Source organism: Mauremys reevesii, linkage group 5, assembly GCF_016161935.1.
Source record: "Mauremys reevesii isolate NIE-2019 linkage group 5, ASM1616193v1, whole genome shotgun sequence".
NCBI lineage: Eukaryota > Metazoa > Chordata > Testudines > Geoemydidae > Mauremys > Mauremys reevesii.
Window position 1 is genome coordinate 139,965,746 of NC_052627.1, and position 17,203 is coordinate 139,982,948.

General features: G+C 71.7%; 1 protein-coding gene across 1 annotated transcript; it reads left to right on the plus strand.

Annotated features, from left to right (window-relative positions):
• Positions 1 to 1,584: 1,584 nt before the first annotated feature.
• TLX2 (T cell leukemia homeobox 2) lies at positions 1,585 to 16,584 on the plus strand. The gene is made up of 4 exons (XM_039542072.1): positions 1,585 to 1,673; positions 4,169 to 4,737; positions 7,498 to 7,735; positions 16,236 to 16,584. The coding sequence occupies exons 1-4, from the start codon at positions 1,585 to 1,587 to the stop codon at positions 16,450 to 16,452; spliced, it is 1,113 nt and encodes a 370-aa protein (XP_039398006.1). The 3' UTR covers positions 16,453 to 16,584.
• The last annotated feature ends 619 nt before the right edge of the window (positions 16,585 to 17,203 follow it).

Below are 17,203 nucleotides of genomic sequence, written 5' to 3' on the forward strand. Positions count from 1 at the left end.
GCACACACACACACATATACCCATACATACACACACATATGCACACACCCACGGACACACACACACACCCGTGCATGTGCACACACATATGCACACACAGACACACCCACGCACACAAACCCATGCACACGCACACACTCACATATGCACACACACACACACACACCCATGCGCACGCACACACAGATTCCATGTATGGATGGTTGACAGACACGTGCTAACCTGGATGACATGTGACCTGCAGACACCGCTAGCTCCATCACCTGCCCATTAACCCACCTGCCAGAGACGTCGGTTACAATTCCAGCCCTCTGGGGCATGTCAACCAGCTGCCAGTTTGGAGTTTTAATCAAGCTGCTGGCAAAAGGTTCCCTCCCCCCAGCATGATGCCTGCGCTGCCGGGTGCCCGGCCGACCCCAGGGCTGATGCCACTTGGCCAGAGCCAGGGTCAGGGCCGGGGCCAGGGTCAGGGTCAGAGCCAGGGCCGGGGTCTGAGCCAGGGTCAGGGCCGGGGCCAGCAGCCGTCTGCCCAGGCGTGTTTGCCATGTGACTTCGTGAGTTGCTGCAGGGTGGGGGGGGGGGCAATTCCCATCTCCAGCGGGACCCAGCCCTTGCTCTGGCCCCAGGAGTGCCGGGGCCTCACGGGGGGAGGGGCGTTCACAGGCTTGGACAGGAACGTTCGGACCCTTTCGGGAGCCATTTCAGACGTGTTAGGAAGGTAATTCTGGGCTTTTCCTGCCCTCCCAGCCCTGTGCCGCCAGCTTCCTGGGGGGTGGGAGATCCTGGACTAACGCTCCCATCGACTTCACCATGGGCAGGATTCACCCAGCTTCCCCGGCCAAGGGAGCCAGCCAGGAGCCCTGCCAGCTGGCTCGGATCTTCCCAAGATTGTCTTTGCCTCGCTGTCTTGCCGGGCTGGGGATGGGCACAGCTCGGCTCAGGCTCTGCCACTTGGGATCCAGCCTCCCCGCAGCGCCGGGTAACCCAGCACCATCCCAACCAGCCTCGGGGCCAACAGGCACCTGGCCTCACTACAGCGCACAGAGCAGGGCCAACCATGTCTGCATGGGGGGCGGGGCTGTCTGGGGGGCAAGCGCAGCGGCTGCCAGAATGGCAGGAACCATTAGGAAAGGGACAGATAAAAGGACAGTAAATATTGTCCCGCCCACACCTGGGCTCCTGCGGGCAGATGTGGTTGCCCCATCTCTGGAAAGACCTTTTGGAACTGCGGAGGGGTCTGGAACAGCTTCCGAATGAGGAGAGGCTACAGACTGGGGCTCTCAGCTTGGAAGGAGACGGCTACGGGGGGATACGACAGAGGTCTATAAAATCATGACTGGTGTGGAGAAAGTAGGTGAGGAAGTGTTGTTTACTCCTCCTCCTAACACACGAACCAGGGTCACCCAATGACATTAACAGGCAGCAGGTTTAAAACACACAAAAGGAAGTATTTCTTCACACAGCACAGAGTTAACCTGTGGAACTCCCTGCCAGGGGATGTTGTGAAGGCCAAAAGTATAACTGGGTTAAAAAAGAATTAGAGAAGTTCCTGGAGGATGGGCCCACCAATGGCTACTAGCCAAGATGGTCAGAGACGCAATCGCATGGTCTGGGAGTCCCCAGGTCTCTGGCTACCAGACGCTGGGAACGAAGGACAAGGATTGGATCACTCAGTAACTGCCCTGCTCTGTTCGCTCGCCCTACAGCACCTGGCACTGGCCACGCTCAGAGACAGGAGACTGGGCTAGCTGGCCCATCGGTCTGACCGCATGGCCGTTCTTGTGAGGGGTTGCTATGGATCGCGCCACCCGCCCACGTGTTCATTCAGGCCCCGGCAGTGGTGACCTGGCTGTGAGTCCCACTGGCAGAGCCGTGTCGTTGTCAGGGGCGGCTCCAGGCCCCAGCACGCTAAGCGCGTGCTTGGGGTGGCCATGCCGCGGGGGGCTCTGCTGGTCACCAGGAGGGTGGCAGGCGGCTCCGGTGGACCTCCCGCAGGCACGTCTGTGGGCCTCGATTGCTCCAAGAACCCCGGAGCCCCAGCCACACCCCTGCGGGGACAAGGGGGGGCCTGTCTGTTTGGCACTCTGGATCCCTGCTCCAACTCCCAGCCTGGAGCCTGCATGGGAGCCCGGGGAGCCTGCCCCGGGGAGTCTCCAGGCTGGCCGGGAGCCAGCGCCAAGCGGGGGCTGGGGGTGTTGCCCTCCCCCATGGGACCAGAGCACTGCCTGGGGATCTGAGCCTGGGGAGACGGTCTCCCTTGTGCCGCTGGGGGTTGGGGCCTGGCCCCGCCCCGCCCCTGTAATTAAGGGGTGGGGGGCAGGCAGTGAGAGGCAGCGCCGCAGCCCTGGGCCTGGGGGGCTGGCAGGTGGGAGGGCACCGCCTGGGAGATTTACAGCCTGGCTGCCCCAGCCCGCGGGTTCCCCCAAGACAGGACGCGCTGGGGCTGCGCCTGTGGGTCCGCAGCTCCCGGCTCCGGGGGCAGCTGCCGTCTGTGCTCCGGAGCGGGGAGCCCGGCCCCACCCGCCCCGGGGGCTCAGCGCCCGCCCAGCCACCCCAGACCGCCAGGCCCGCCGGGGCGGTTCCCGGTGACCAGCTGGACTGGGCGGGGGGTGAAGGGGGCTGGAGCCCCCCCACGCCGCAGGAGCCGCCGGCAGGGGAGGGACCGGCCCCGGGGAGGGGACCGGACCTTTGCCGCCCCGGCCCCGGCCCGTGGCGGGTTTAGCTCTGCGCTGCCCGAGCCAGGCTGGGCTGGAAGCCGGGACGGACGCAGCCCGGGGCCCGATCCGCAGCCACCCGCGAGGGGAGCGATCCCGCGGCCGCCCCGCGCTGCTGTGGGCGGGTCCGTGGGAGCCCCGGGGCGCGGCGCTCCCGGGCGGAAGAACTCGGTTATTGTCCTTACTCCGCCCCGAGCCCCAGCGGCGATTCCCGGGGTGAGGAGCCGGGGGCAGTGCCCTGCGGCGTCCTGCGGGGTTGCGGGCGGGGGCAGTGCCCTGCGGCGTCCTGCGGGGTTGCGGGCGGGGGCAGTGCCCTGCGGCGTCCTGCGGGGTTGCGGGCGGGGGCAGTGCCCTGCGGCGTCCTGCGGGGTTGCGGGCGGGAGGGCAGTGCCCTGCGGCGTCCTGCGGGGTTGCGGGCGGGGGCAGTGCCCTGCGGCGTCCTGCGGGGTTGCGGGCGGGGAGGGCAGTGCCCTGCGGCGTCCTGCGGGGTTGCGGGCGGGGGCAGTGCCCTGCGGCGTCCTGCGGGGGGGTTGCGGGCGGGGGGGGGCAGTGCCCTGCGGCGTCCTGCGGGGGGGGGGTTGCGGGCGGGGGAGGGCAATGCCCTGCGGCGGACTGTGCCCCCAGGATCTCCGCAAGGGGAGACCCCGGGCGCTGTGGGGCGGGCGGGGCTGGCTCTGCAGGTGTTCGCATATCTGGCCCCTGCCCCCCCCACAAGGCCCCGCGCTGCGCTTGGGGGGAGCCGTTCCGGGTCTCGGGGATCCCCCCCGGGTCCAGCAGACACGGGCCGGCTCCTCTGAGCTTTCTTCCTCCCTGGGCCCGGGTCCCCTCGCCAGCCCGTGGCTGCCCCCGCCGCTGCGCCCGGGACGGGACGGGCTGCGCGGACTCCTGGACCCCCCCCCCCTGGGGGGAAGGTGCCTGAGCCTGCGGCAGCCGCTGAACCCCGAGCGGGGCAGCTGAGAGCGGCGCTGGCTCCCCGCGGCTCCGGCCCGCCCGTCGGTGGCTCCGGCGAGGGCGGCCCGTGGCTCCCGCCCCGGATTGTCCGGGCGGGGAGGCAGCGGCCAGGGGCCGGGGCCGGGCGGTGGGAAAGCGGCCGCCGCGCTCGCGGGGACTGAGCGATAGTTGGGAGCCGCGGGGCCGAGAGGAGGCGCCGCCCAGTGTCCCGGCCCGGCCGGTCTCGCTCCGTCGGGGCGCTCGGGCCCGCGCTGCCCCGGCCTGGGGCTCCGGCTGGCGGCTCCGAGCGGGGTAAATGGACGCGAACCCGGCCCCGCTCCGGGGCCCCTCTGGCCAGGGCGGCTCCTGTGCCCCGGAGGCCGGGCCGAGCCGAGCCGCGCCGCGCCGAGCCCGGGCTCCAGACCCGCTCGCGGGGCCCGGGGGGGGGGCGCCCCGAAATCCTTTGCACCGAAATAAAAGGGGCGGTTCCCTGGACGCCCTTGGCCACGCCCTCTCTGGGTGAGGCCTGTCAATCACTGCCGGAGGCCGCCAATCAGCGGGCAGGAGCCGGGCTTTGGCCCCCGCCGGAGGAGCCGGGCGGCAGAGCGCGCTGCCCCGGGGGCCCAGGCGCTCTCCGGGTACGAGCGGCCGCGCGCGGAGCGCCCAGGGGCCCGGGGCCCTGCGCATGGGGCCGGCCCCGGCGGGGGAGCGCGGGGAGCCGGGTGCGCAGCGCGTCCCTCCCATGGAGCCCCAGGCCAGCCCCACCCGCCCCACGAGCCCATCAGCTTCGGCATCGACCAGATCCTGAGCAGCCCGGAGCCGGGCGGCTGCTCGGGGCCGGGCCGCCCGGCGGGGGAGCCGGACTACGCGCTCTACGGGAGCAGCTGCGGCGGCGCCTACAACCCCGCCTGCTCGCTGGGCTCCCCCAGCCTCGGCCGGAGCATGAGCGTGGCCCCGGGGGGCCCCGCGGGAGGGGTGATCCGGGTGCCGGCGCACAGACCCCTGCCCCCCGCGCCGGGGGCGCCCGGCCTCCCCGGCCTCCCCTTCCCCTGGATGGAGAGCAGCAGGCGGCTCGCCAAAGACCGGCTTTCAGGTGAGCCCCCGCCCGCCGCCAGCTCCCTGGCCCGGCGGGGAGCGCCCGATCCCCGCCCCTCTCCGGGGGCGCTCAGCCACCGGGCCCGGACGGGCATGAAACTGGGCCCGATCCCGGCAGGTGCCGAGCGCCCCTCGCTGCCATCCCGGGCCGGATCGGGCTCTGCCGCCCTCTGTCCGCGGGGCTCGTGCGGGGCGGAGCTGCCCGGCCCTGGGCAGGGGGCGGCCAGCGGCTCCGCGCCCCGCAGCATGAACCCGGGGCGGAGCGGGGTGGGGCAGGGCGGCGGTTCCGGCTGCTCGCCCCGGGGAGATTCCGGCTCCCCAGTCCTGGCCAGTTCGGTGTCTCGGCCCCGGGACAGAGTCAGCGCCTGTTCCCGGACCCCGCTGCGGGGCCGCCGGAGAACCAGGACGAGGAGAGCGGACCCCGAGTGACAGCGGGACGGCGCCCGGGGCCCCGGCTGCGCTGGGCAGGGGCGGGGCGGCTCCAGGCACCAGGGCACCAAGCGGCGCCCGGGGCGGCGAGCTGGGGCGGGGGAGCGGCTGCCGGTCGCCGCGAGGCGGCGGGGACGGCGCAGGACCGGGGCCTCCCGCGAAAGCCGCCTGCCTGGCGTGCGTGGGCGGCAAAACACACAGAGCCGCCCTGGCTGCGGGGTCCCCGGTCCCGCGGGCTCCGCCGGGGCGCGGCGGGTCCGAACTCTGCTGGCCGCAGCCCCGGGCCCCCATGGCCCAGCTGCCGCTCCCCGCGCAGCGCCCGGCGGGGGGCAACCCCCGACCCGGGTCTGGGGAGAAACGTCCCCGGGTGCGCGGCCGCTTCGGAACCGGCTCCGGCTCACGTTGCTGTTTCCGGACCGCCCGGTGCTTTCCCGGCCCCGCGGCCCCAGGCCCGGCTCGCTGAGCAGGAGCAGGGTGCAGCCCGGAGCCCCGATCCTACCCCGCATCCCCTCGGAGCTGGAGCCTGGCGGCGGGTGGGACGGGGGTCCTGGTGCAGCCTCCGCAGCCCCCCCGGGGCTCCCCCTTGCGCGCCCTCTCCCGTCCCCCGCTCCCGCCGTGCGCCCCCCCGGGTCTCCCCCTTGCGCGCGCCCTCCCCGCTCCGCCGTGCGCCCCAGGTCTCCCCCTTGCGCGCCCTCCCCGCTCCTGCCGTGCGCCCCCGGGTCTCCCCTTGCGCGCCCTCCCCCGCTCCCGCCGTGCGCCCCCCCGGGGGCTCCCCCTTGCGCGCCCTGTCCCCCCCCCCGCTCCCGCCGTGCGCCCCCCCGGGGCGCCCCCGTGCGCGCGCTCCCCGCTCCGCCGTGCGCCCCCGGGCTCCCCCTTGCGTGCCCTCCTCCCCGCTCCCGCCGTGCGCCCCGGGTCTCCCCTTGCGCGCCCTCTCCCTCCCCGCTCCTGCCGTGGGCCCCCGGGCTCCCCCTTGCGTGCCCTCCCCCGCTCCCGCCGTGCGCCCCCCGGGTCTCCCCCTTGCGCGCCCTCCCCCGCTCCCGCCGTGCATCCAGGACTCCCCCACCCGCAGCTTGTGGGACTGGCGATGTCCTGCTGGGGATTGCGAGGGCAGGTGCTGTGAGCACCAGCCCGGACGCCTGGGTTCTGTGCCCAGCTCTGAGCTGCTTTGCCGGGGAAGGTCTCGGAGCACCCGGGACGCAGAGCAGCAGGCTCCTGCCCAGATGTGTTCTCGCTCCAGCGGGCCCATCCCTGTCCCTGAAGCACCGGGGCACCTCCCCTGGCCGCCGGCGGAAGCTGGGGCCCCCGGGGGCTCCCCCGCCTGGGGAAAGGCCTTTTCCCAGAGCAGGGCGGGAGCTCCTGCCCTGGCTGCAGGGGGCTGTGGAGTGCGGGGGGCTGATTGCCCTGGGCTTGGAGCCGGTTCTTAGCCCTGCGGCAGCGAGTCCCTGTCCCCCTCCTGCCCCATTTCTGGGAGTGGGCAGTGGGCGGTGATGAGGTAGGGTTGCCAACCCTCCAGGATTGTCCTGGAGTGTCCAGGCACTAAAGCTGATGCCATGGGATGAAATCTCCAGGAATGTGGCCAGCCGCAGGTGGCATCCCTAGGTGAGGGCAGGTGGCCTGGGCAGGCCAGGTGTCCGGAGAGCCAGGGCTGGGCCTTGGCAAGGAGCCCACACGGGCTGGGCTGTGGCTGGCGGGTCGGACGGAGCCGGCCCCTCCCCGCCGTAGCTGCAATTGATGAGGCCACTCTCGGCTGCATCTGCAACCCGCCTCCGAGCCCCGGGCCAGCGCCTGGATGGCCGAGCTGCAGCGACAGGAGCCCAGCCAGGTGGGGCGGCCCTGCTCGGCTGGGCCCCCGGCTGCATGGCCGGTTTCCACTCCTGCCTGGAGGAGTCTCGATTCCTGTGCAATAAATGGGGGGTGGGGGGACACAGGACCGTGCCGGCGGGAGTGGCCCTGAGCCGTGGATAACGAGGGGGTGGAGGCAGCCGGCTCGGGTGCCAGGCTCCCCAGTGGCTCCGCACCGTTCCCCCAGCCCGGGGGCCCCGTCAGCCCTGCCATGTGCGGCTGGCGCAGTGGGTCACTCAGTGCCTGGGGTCAGAGTCTGGAGCCTGGCTCCCGGGCAGCTCCAGCGGCTGCTTCGGCCCAGATCCCAGCTATGTCCGGTGCCTGCTTCCAGCCTCCCCCCCCAGCGCTGGCCCAGGCCCCGGTCGGGCAGGCAGCGAGTTCACCCGAGGCAGGTGGCCAGTCACTGCCAGAGGAGCTGCTGTGCCCCAGGCACTGAGGTATCCAGGCTGGCCTCTGCCCTGACCTCCTGCCCCCTCTCTGCCTGCAGCTGCCCTGTCCCCGTTCGCCGTGACGCGGCGCATCGGGCACCCCTACCAGAACCGCACCCCCCCCAAGCGGAAGAAGCCGCGCACCTCCTTCAGCCGCGGGCAGATCTGTGAGCTGGAGAAGCGCTTCCACCGGCAGAAGTACCTGGCCTCGGCCGAGCGGGCCGCCCTGGCCAAGGCCCTCAAGATGACAGACGCCCAGGTGAAGACCTGGTTCCAGAACCGCCGCACCAAGTGGAGGTAACAGGCTGCAGCTCAGAGCCGGGCCGAGTCTGCAGCACAGCCCCTCGCGGCTGGGGGCACGGCCAGCACCCGGCTGGGCGAGGGCGAGCTCAGGGGATGGAGCATTGGCCTGCTGGGCCCAGGGTTGGGAGTTCAATCCTCGAGGGGCCACCTAGGGATCTGGGGCAAAAATCTGTCTAGGGATCGATCCTGCTTTGAGCAGGGGGTTGGACTAGATCACTCCTGAGCTTCCCCCTAGAGCCAGATTCCTGCCCCACTCCCCCTGCTGACAGTAGCCAGGGCTCCTGTTTTGGCAGAGTGGCACAGGGATGGGGCGGGGGGTGTGGGTGAGGGGCAGGGTGGCACAGGTACGGGGGGGGTGTGTGTGGGTGCGGGGCACTGGGATGGGGCGGGGGGTGTGGGTGAGGCGCAGGGTGGCACAGGGATGGGGCGGGGGTGTGTGGTGAGGGCAGAGGATGGGGCAGGCAGAGGTGTGGGTGAGGCGCAGGGTGGCACAGGGATGGGGCAGGGGTGTGTGTAGCTGAGTGGCACAGGGATGGGGCGGGAGTGTGTGGGTGAGGGGCAGAGGGATGGGGCAGGGGTGTGTGGGTGAGGGCAGGGTGGCACAGGGATGGGGTGGGGTGTGGGTGAGGGGCAGGGTGGCACAGCAATGGGGCGGGGGGTGTAGCTGAGTGGCACAGGGATGGGGCGGGGTGTGTGGGTGAGGCGCAGGGTGGCACAGGGATGGGGTGGGGTGTGTGGGTGAGGCGCAGGGTGGCACAGGTATGGGGCAGGGGTGTGTGGGTGAGGGCAGGGTGGCACAGGGACGGGGCGGGGTGTGTGGGTGAGGGCAGGGTGGCACAGGGACATGTGGGTGAGGGCACAGGGACAGGGCGGGGGTGTGTGGGTGAGGCGCAGGGTGGCACCGGGCTGGGGCAGGGGTGTGGGGGTGAGGGGCGGGGTGGCACAGCGATGGGGCAGGGGTGTGTGGCGGAGTGGCACGGGGCTGGGGCAGGGGTGTGGGTGAGCGCAGGGTGGCACAGCGATGGGGCAGGGGTGTGTGGGTGAGGCGCAGGGACGGGGCAGGGTGTGTAGCTGAGTGGCACAGGGATGGGGCGGGGGGTGTGGGTGAGGGGCAGGGTGGCACAGCGATGGGGCGGGGGTGTGTGGGTGAGGCGCAGGGTGGCACAGCGATGGGGCGGGGGTGTGTAGCTGAGTGGCACAGGGATGGGGCGGGGGTGTGTGGGTGAGGGGCAGGGTGGCACAGGGATGGGGCAGGGGGTGTGGGTGAGGGGCAGGGCGATGGGGCGGGGTGTGGGTGAGGGCAGGGTGGCACAGGGATGGGGCAGGGGCGTGGGGTGAGGGGCAGGGTGGCACAGGGATGGGGCAGGGGTGTGGGGTGAGGGGCAGGGTGGCACAGGGATGGGGCAGGGGTGTGGGGTGAGGGCAGGGTGGCACAGGGATGGGGCGGGGTGTGTAGCTGAGTGGCACAGGGATGGGGCAGGGGTGTGGGGTGAGGGCAGGGTGGCACAGCGATGGGGCGGGGTGTGTGGCTGAGTGGCACAGGGATGGGGCGGGCGTGTGGGTGAGGGCAGGGTGGCACAGGGATGGGGCGGGGTGTGGGTGAGGGGCAGGTTGGCACAGGGATGGGGCAGGTGTGGGGTGAGGGCAGGGTGGCACAGGGATGGGGCAGGGGGTGGGGGTGAGGGGCAGGGTGGCACAGCGATGGGGCGGGGGGTGTAGCTGAGTGGCACAGGGATGGGGCGGGGGTGTGTGGGTGAGGGGCAGAGGGATGGGGCAGGGGTGTAGCTGAGTGGCACAGGGATGGGGCGGGGGTGAGCGCAGGGTGGCACAGGGATGGGGCGGTGTGGGTGAGGGTAGGGTGGCACAGGGATGGGGCGGGCGTGTGGGTGAGGCGCAGGGGCACAGCGATGGGGTGGGGTGTAGCTGAGTGGCACAGGGATGGGGCGGGGTGTGTGGGTGAGGCGCAGGGTGGCACAGGGATGGGGCAGGGGTGTGGGGTGAGGCGCAGGGTGGCACAGCGATGGGGCGGGGTGTGTGTAGCTGAGTGGCACAGCGATGGGGTGTGTAGCTGAGTGGCACAGGGGCGGGGTGTGGGTGAGGGGCAGGGTGGCACAGGGATGGGGCAGGGGTGGGGTGAGGGGCAGGGTGGCACAGGGATGGGGCGGGGTGTAGCTGAGTGGCACAGGGATGGGGCGGGGTGTGGGTGAGGGCAGGGTGGCACAGGGATGGGGTGGGGTGTGTGGGTGAGGGGCAGGGTGGCACAGGGATGGGGCAGGGGTGTGTGGGTGAGGGGCAGGGTGGCACAGGGATGGGGCGGGGGTGTGGGTGAGGGGCAGGGTGGCACAGGGATGGGGCGGGGGCGTGTGGGTGAGGCACAGGGTGGCACCGGGCTGGGGCTGGGGTGTGTAGCTGCGTGGCACAGGGAGGGGGCGGGGTGTGTGGGTGAGGCAGGGTGGCACAGGGATGGGGCAGGGGTGTGTGGGTGAGGGCAGGTGGCACAGGGATGGGGCGGGGTGTGGGTGAGGGCAGGGTGGCACAGGGATGGGGCGGGCGTGTGGGTGAGGCGCAGGGTGGCACAGGGATGGGGGGGTGGGGGTGCGGGCCTGGGTGGCACAGGGAGGGGGCGGGGGCGTGTGGGTGAGGCGCAGGGTGGCACAGGGATGGGGCGGGCGTGTGGGTGAGGCGCAGGGTGGCACAGGGATGGGGCAGGGGTGTAGCTGAGTGGCACAGGATTGGGGCGGGTGTGTGGGTGAGGCAGGGTGGCACAGCGATGGGGCGGGGGTGTAGCTGAGTGGCACAGGGATGGGGCGGGGCGTGTGGGTGAGGGGCAGGTGGCACAGGACGGGCAGGGTGTGTGGGTGGCGCAGGGTGGCACAGGGATGGGGCAGGGGTGTAGCTGAGTGGCACAGGGATGGGGCGGTGTGTGGGTGAGGGGCAGAGGGATGGGGCAGGGGTGTGGGGTGAGGGGCAGGGGGTGTGTAGCTGAGTGGCACAGGGATGGGGGTGGCACAGGGATGGGGCGGGGTGAGGCGCAGGGTGGCACAGGGATGGGGCGGGGTGTGTGGGTGAGGCGCAGGGTGGCACAGGGATGGGGCAGGGGTGTGGGGTGAGGCGCAGGTGGCACAGCGATGGGGCGGTGTAGCTGAGTGGCACAGCGATGGGAGCTGAGTGGCACAGGGGCGGGGTGTGGGTGAGGGGCAGCACAGGGATGGGGCAGGGGTGGGGTGAGGGGCAGGTGGCACAGGGATGGGGCGGGGTGTAGCTGAGTGGCACAGGGATGGGGCGGGGTGTGGGTGAGGGCAGGTGGCACAGGGATGGGGTGGGGTGTGGGTGAGGGGCAGGGTGGCACAGGGTTGGGGCGGGGTGTGGGTGAGGGCAGGTGGCACAGTGATCGGGCAGGGGTGGGGTGAGGGTGGCACAGGGATGGGGGTGAGGCGCAGGGTGGCACAGGGATGGGGCAGGGTGTGTAGCTGAGTGGCACAGGGATGGGGCGGGTGTGTGGGTGAGGGGCAGGGTGGCACAGGGATGGGGCGGGGGCATGTGGGTGAGGCACAGGATGGGGCAGGTGTGTAGCTGAGTGGCACAGGGATGGGGCGGGTGTGTGGGTGAGGGCAGGGTGGCACAGGGATGGGGCAGGGGTGTGTGGGTGAGGCAGGGGTGGCACAGGGATGGGGTGAGGGCAGGTGGCACAGGGATGGGGGTGAGGCAGGGTGGCACAGGGATGGGGCGGGGTGTGGGTGCGGGGCTGGGTGGCACAGGGCGGGGGCGGGGGCGTGTGGGTGAGGCGCAGGGTGGCACAGGGATGGGGCGGGGCGTGTGGGTGAGGCAGGGTGGCACAGGGATGGGGCAGGGTGTGTAGCTGAGTGGCACAGGGTTGGGGCGGGGTGTGTGGGTGAGGCAGGGTGGCACAGGGATGGGGCAGGGGTGGGGTGAGGGGCAGGGTGGCACAGCGATGGGGCGGGGTGTAGCTGAGGGGCACAGGGATGGGGCGGGGGCGGGTGGGTGAGGGGCTGGGTGGCACAGGGATGGGGCAGGGTGTGTGGGTGAGGCGCAGGGTGGCACAGGGATGGGGCGGGGGCGTGTGGGTGAGGCGCAGGGTGGCACAGCGATGGGGCAGGGGTGTAGCTGAGTGGCACAGGGATGGGGAGTGGCACAGGGATGAGGCGGGCCCAGGGATGGGGCAGGCAGGGTGGCACAGCGATGGGGCAGGGGTGTATAGCTGAGTGGCACAGGGATGGGGCGGGGCGTGTGGGTGAGGGGCAGGGTGGCACAGGGACGGGGCGGGGTGTAGCTGAGTGGCACAGGGTGAGGGGCAGAGGGATGGGGTGGGGCGTGTGGGTGAGGGGCAGGTGGCACAGGACGGGCAGGGGTGTGGGTGAGGGCAGGGTGGCACAGGGATGGGGCGGGGTGTAGCTGAGTGGCACAGGGATGGGGCGGGGTGTGTGGGTGAGGCAGGGTGGCACAGGGATGGGGCGGGGTGTGTGGGTGAGGGGCAGGGTGGCACAGGACGGGGTGTAGCTGAGTGGCACAGGCGGGGAGTGGGGTGAGGCGAGGGTGGCACAGGGACGGGGCGGGGTGTAGCTGAGTGGCACAGGGATGGGGCGGGGTGTGGGTGAGGGGCAGAGGGATGGAGCGGGGCGTGTGGGTGAGGGGCAGGGTGGCACAGGGACGGGCGGGGGTGTGTAGCTGAGTGGCACAGGAGTGGGGTGAGGCGCAGGGTGGCACAGGGACGGGGCAGGGGTGTGGGTGAGGGGCAGGTGGCACAGGGATGGGGCGGGGCGTGTGGGTGAGGGGGGTGTGTAGCTGTGTAGCTGAGTGGCACAGGGATGGGGCGGTGTGGGTGAGGCGCAGGGTGGCACAGGGACGGGGCAGGGGTGTGGGTGAGGCGCAGGGTGGCACAGGGACGGGGCGGGGGTGTAGCTGAGTGGCACAGGGATGGGGCAGGGGTGTGGGTGAGGCGCAGGGTGGCACAGGGATGGGGCGGGTGTGTAGCTGAGTGGCACAGGGATGGTGTGGGTGAGGCAGGGTGGCACAGTGATCGGGCAGGGGTGGGGGTGAGGGGTAGGTGGCACAGGGATGGGGCGGGCGTGTGGGTGAGGCGCAGGGTGGCACAGGGATGGGGCAGGGGTGTGTAGCTGAGTGGCACAGGGATGGGGCGGGGGTGTGGGTGAGGGGCAGGGTGGCACAGGGACGGGGCGGGGTGTGTGGGTGAGGCGCAGGGTGGCACAGGGATGGGGCAGGGGGTGTGGGTGAGGGGCAGGGTGGCACAGGGATGGGGCGGGGGTGTGTGGGTGAGGCACAGGGTGGCACAGGGATGGGGCGGGGTGTGTAGCTGAGTGGCACAGGGATGGGGCGGGGTGTGTGGGTGAGGCGCAGGGTGGCACAGGGATGGGGCGGGGGTGTGGGTGAGGGGCAGGGTGGTACAGCGATGGGGCAGGGGTGTGTAGCTGAGTGGCACAGGGAAGGGGCGGGGGTGTGTGGGTGAGGGGCACAGGGATGGGGCGGGGGTGTGTGGGTGAGGGGCAGGGTGGCACAGCAATGGGGCAGGGGTGTGGGTGAGGGCAGGGTGGCACAGGGATGGGGTGGGGTGTGTAGCTGAGTGGCACAGGGATGGGGCAGGGTGTGGGGGTGAGGTGCAGGGTGGCACAGGGATGGGGCGGGGTGGGGGTGAGGGGCACAGCGATGGGGCGGGGGGGGGTGAGGGGCACAGGGATGGGGCGGGGGTGTGTGGGTGAGGCGCAGGGTGGCACAGGGATGGGGTGGGGTGTGTGGCTGCGTGGCACTGGGATGGGGCGGGGGGGTGTGGGTGAGGCGCAGGGTGGCACAGGGATGGGGCAGGGGTGTGTGTAGCTGAGTGGCACAGGGATGGGGCGGGAGTGTGTGGGTGAGGCGCAGGGTGGCACAGGGATGGGGCGGGCGTGTGGGTGAGGCGCAGGTGGCACAGGGATGGGGCGGGGTGTAGCTGAGTGGCACAGGGATGGGGCGGGGTGTGGGTGAGGGCAGGGTGGCACAGGGACGGGGCGGGGTGTGTGGGTGAGGCAGGGTGGCACAGGGATGGGGCAGGGGTGTGGGTGAGGGGCAGGGTGGCCCAGGGATGGGGCGGGGTGGGTGAGGGGCAGGTGGCACAGGGATGGGGCGGGGTGTAGCTGAGTGGCACAGGGATGGGGCGGGGTGTGTGGGTGAGGCAGGGTGGCACAGGGATGGGGCAGGGGTGTGGGTGAGGGCACAGGGATGGGGTGTGGGGTGTGGGTGAGGGGCAGGTTGGCACAGGGTTGGGGCGGGCGGGTGTGGGTGAGGCGCAGGGTGGCACAGGGATGGGGCTGGGGGGGGTGGGTGAGGCGCAGGGTGGCACAGGGATGGGGCAGGGGTGTGGGTGAGGGGCAGGTGGCACAGGGCCGGGGCGGGGGTGTGTAGCTGAGTGGCACAGGGATGGGGCAGGGGTGTGTGGGTGAGGGGCAGGGTGGCACAGGGATGGGGCGGGGGTGTGTAGCTGAGTGGCACAGGATGGGGCAGGGGGTGGGGGTGAGGCGCAGGGTGGCACAGCGATGGGGCGGGGTGTGTAGCTGAGTGGCACAGGGACGGGGCAGGGGGTGTAGCTGAGTGGCACAGGGATGGGGCGGGGGTGTGTGGGTGAGGGGTAGGGTGGCACAGGGATGGGGCAGGGGTGGGGTGAGGGGCAGAGGATGGGGCGGGGGTGTGTGGGTGAGGGGCAGGGTGGCACTGCGTTGGGGCGGGGTGTGTAGCTGAGTGGCACAGGGACGGGGCTGGGGGTGTAGCTGAGTGGCAGAGGGATGGGGCAGGGGTGTGTGGGTGAGGGGCAGGGTGGTACAGCGATGGGGCGGGGTGAGGCAGGGTGGCACAGGGATGGGGCGGGGTGTGTGGGTGAGTTGCAGGGTGGCACAGGGATGGGGCTGGGGTTTGTGGGTGTGGGGCAGGGTGGTACAGCGATGGGGCGGGGTGTGTGGGTGAGGCGCAGGGTGGCACAGCGACGGGGCGGGGGTGTAGCTGAGTGGCACAGGGATGGGGCAGGGGTGGGGTGAGGCGCAGGGTGGCACAGCGATGGGGCAGGGGTGTGGGTGAGGGGCAGGGTGGCACAGGGACGGGGCAGGGGTGTGGGTGAGGCGCAGGGTGGCACAGGGATGGGGCGGGGTGGGTGAGGCACAGGGTGGCACAGGGATGGGGCGGTGTGTAGCTGAGTGGCACAGCGATGGGGCAGGGTGTGTAGCTGAGTGGCACAGGGATGGGGCGGGGTGTAGCTGAGTGGCACAGGGATGGGGCGGGGGTGTAGCTGAGTGGCACAGGATGGGGCAGGGGTGGGGTGAGGCGCAGGGTGGCACAGCGACGGGGCGGGGTGTGGGTGAGGGGCACAGGGACGGGGCGGGGTGTAGCTGAGTGGCACAGGGATGGGGCGGGGTGTGGGTGAGGGGCACAGGGATGGGGCGGGGTGTGTAGCTGAGTGGCACAGGGACGGGGCAGGGGTGTGGGTGAGGCGCAGGGTGGCACAGCGATGGGGCGGGGTGTGGGTGAGGCGCAGGGTGGCACAGGGATGGGGTGGGGTGGGTGAGGCGCAGGGTGGCACAGGGGCGGGGCGGGGTGTGTAGCTGAGTGGCACAGGGACGGGGCAGGGGTGTGGGTGAGGCGCAGGGTGGCACAGCGATGGGGCGGTGTGTAGCTGAGTGGCACAGGATGGGGCAGGGGTGGGGTGAGGCGCAGGGTGGCACAGGGATGGGGCGGGGGTGAGGGGCAGGGTGGCACAGGGATGGGGTGGGGTGTAGCTGAGTGGCACAGGGATGGGGTGGGGTGTGGGTGAGGGCAGGATGGCACAGGGATGGGGCAGGGGTGTGGGTGAGGCGCAGGGTGGCACAGGGATGGGGCGGGGGGTGTGGGTGAGGGGCAGGGTGGCACAGCGACGGGGCGGGGGGTGTAGCTGAGTGGCACAGGGACGGGGCGGGGGGTGTAGCTGAGTGGCACAGGGCCGGGGCGGGGGGTGTAGCTGAGTGGCACCGGGATGGGGCAGGGGGGGGGTGAGGCACAGGGTGGCACAGGGCTGGGGCGGGGTGTGTAGCTGAGTGGCACAGGATGGGGCAGGGTGTGTGGGTGAGGGGCAGGGTGGCACAGGGACGGGGCGGGGGTGTGTAGCTGAGTGGCACAGGATGGGGCAGGGGGTGTGGGTGAGGCGCAGGGTGGCACAGCGATGGGGCGGGGTGTGGGTGAGGGGCACAGGGATGGGGCAGGGGTGTGTAGCTGAGTGGCACAGGGACGGGGCGGGATGTGTGTAGCTGAGTGGCACAGGGATGGGGCGGGGGTGTGGGTGAGGGGCACAGGGACGGGGCGGGGGGTGTAGCGGTGTGGCACAGGGACGGGGCGGGGGGCTTGTCCGGCTGAGGGCAGGGTGGCGGGAGAGAGGGGCCGGCCCGGGGCAGGGCGGGACGGGGCTCGAGGCGCAGGCAGCCCCCGCAGGCACTAACGGGCTCTGCCCACGTCCCCGCGGCAGGAGGCAGACGGCCGAGGAGCGGGAGGCCGAGCGCCAGCAGGCCAACCGGCTGATGCTGCACCTGCAGCAGGAGGCCTTCCAGAAGAGCCTGAGCCAGCCGCTGCCGCAGGACCCGCTCTGCATGCACAACTCCTCCCTCTGCGCCCTGCAGAACCTGCAGCCCTGGGCCGAGGACAAGAAGGTCACGTCCGTCTCCGGGGTGGCATCTGTGGTGTGAGGCCCCCATGCTGCCCCCTGGAGCAGGGGAGAGACCTGTCTGCACGTCCCCACGAGGCTGTGGGGTGGCAGGGGCTGAGGCCGGACCCTCCATGCCTGCTGCAGATGCAGACCCCTGGGGCCCAGGGACTCCCTGCTGTGTGCCTGCCCTGCCTCAGCACCCCGGGGGAGCAAGGAGCCCCAGACACCTCCCACCCTGGCAGGCCAGGCCCTGCTGACTGACTCAAAGGCTCTGCCTACAGCTGACGTACTAGTGACCTGTACTGCCAATAAAGGGTTAAAGTCTGTGTCAATGGAGACCTAGATCCCATCGGCCAGGCCCTCCCCGGGGGAGCTGGGCCCCCCGTGACTGGCTGGGGCTCTCTCCAGGGCAGGGGCGACAGCCACCCCGACACCTGCAGGCCCAGCATCAGCAAGGCTCAGTCCCCACACTCCCAGCTCCCCCTGGCTGGCTGCGGAGCCCAGGGATGGAGGGGAAGGCCCCCCGGAGGGTGAATGGCGCCCTGGGGCCAGCTCTGCACAGAGGGAGCGTGGAGCTGCGGGCACTGCTCTGACCAGAGCCAGGCTCCTGTCTGCGGGCAGTGGCTGGGGCCAGAGGCAGGAGAGAGCAGCAGGGGGTTGGAGCAGAACCACATGGGGTCTGACTTCCCCTGAGGGAGCCGGAGCCGGAGCCGGAGCCAGAGCAGAGCTTTCAGAGACCCACCCAAACTGGATTTCAGCTTTTCAGGGACGGAGAATCCACCACGACCCCT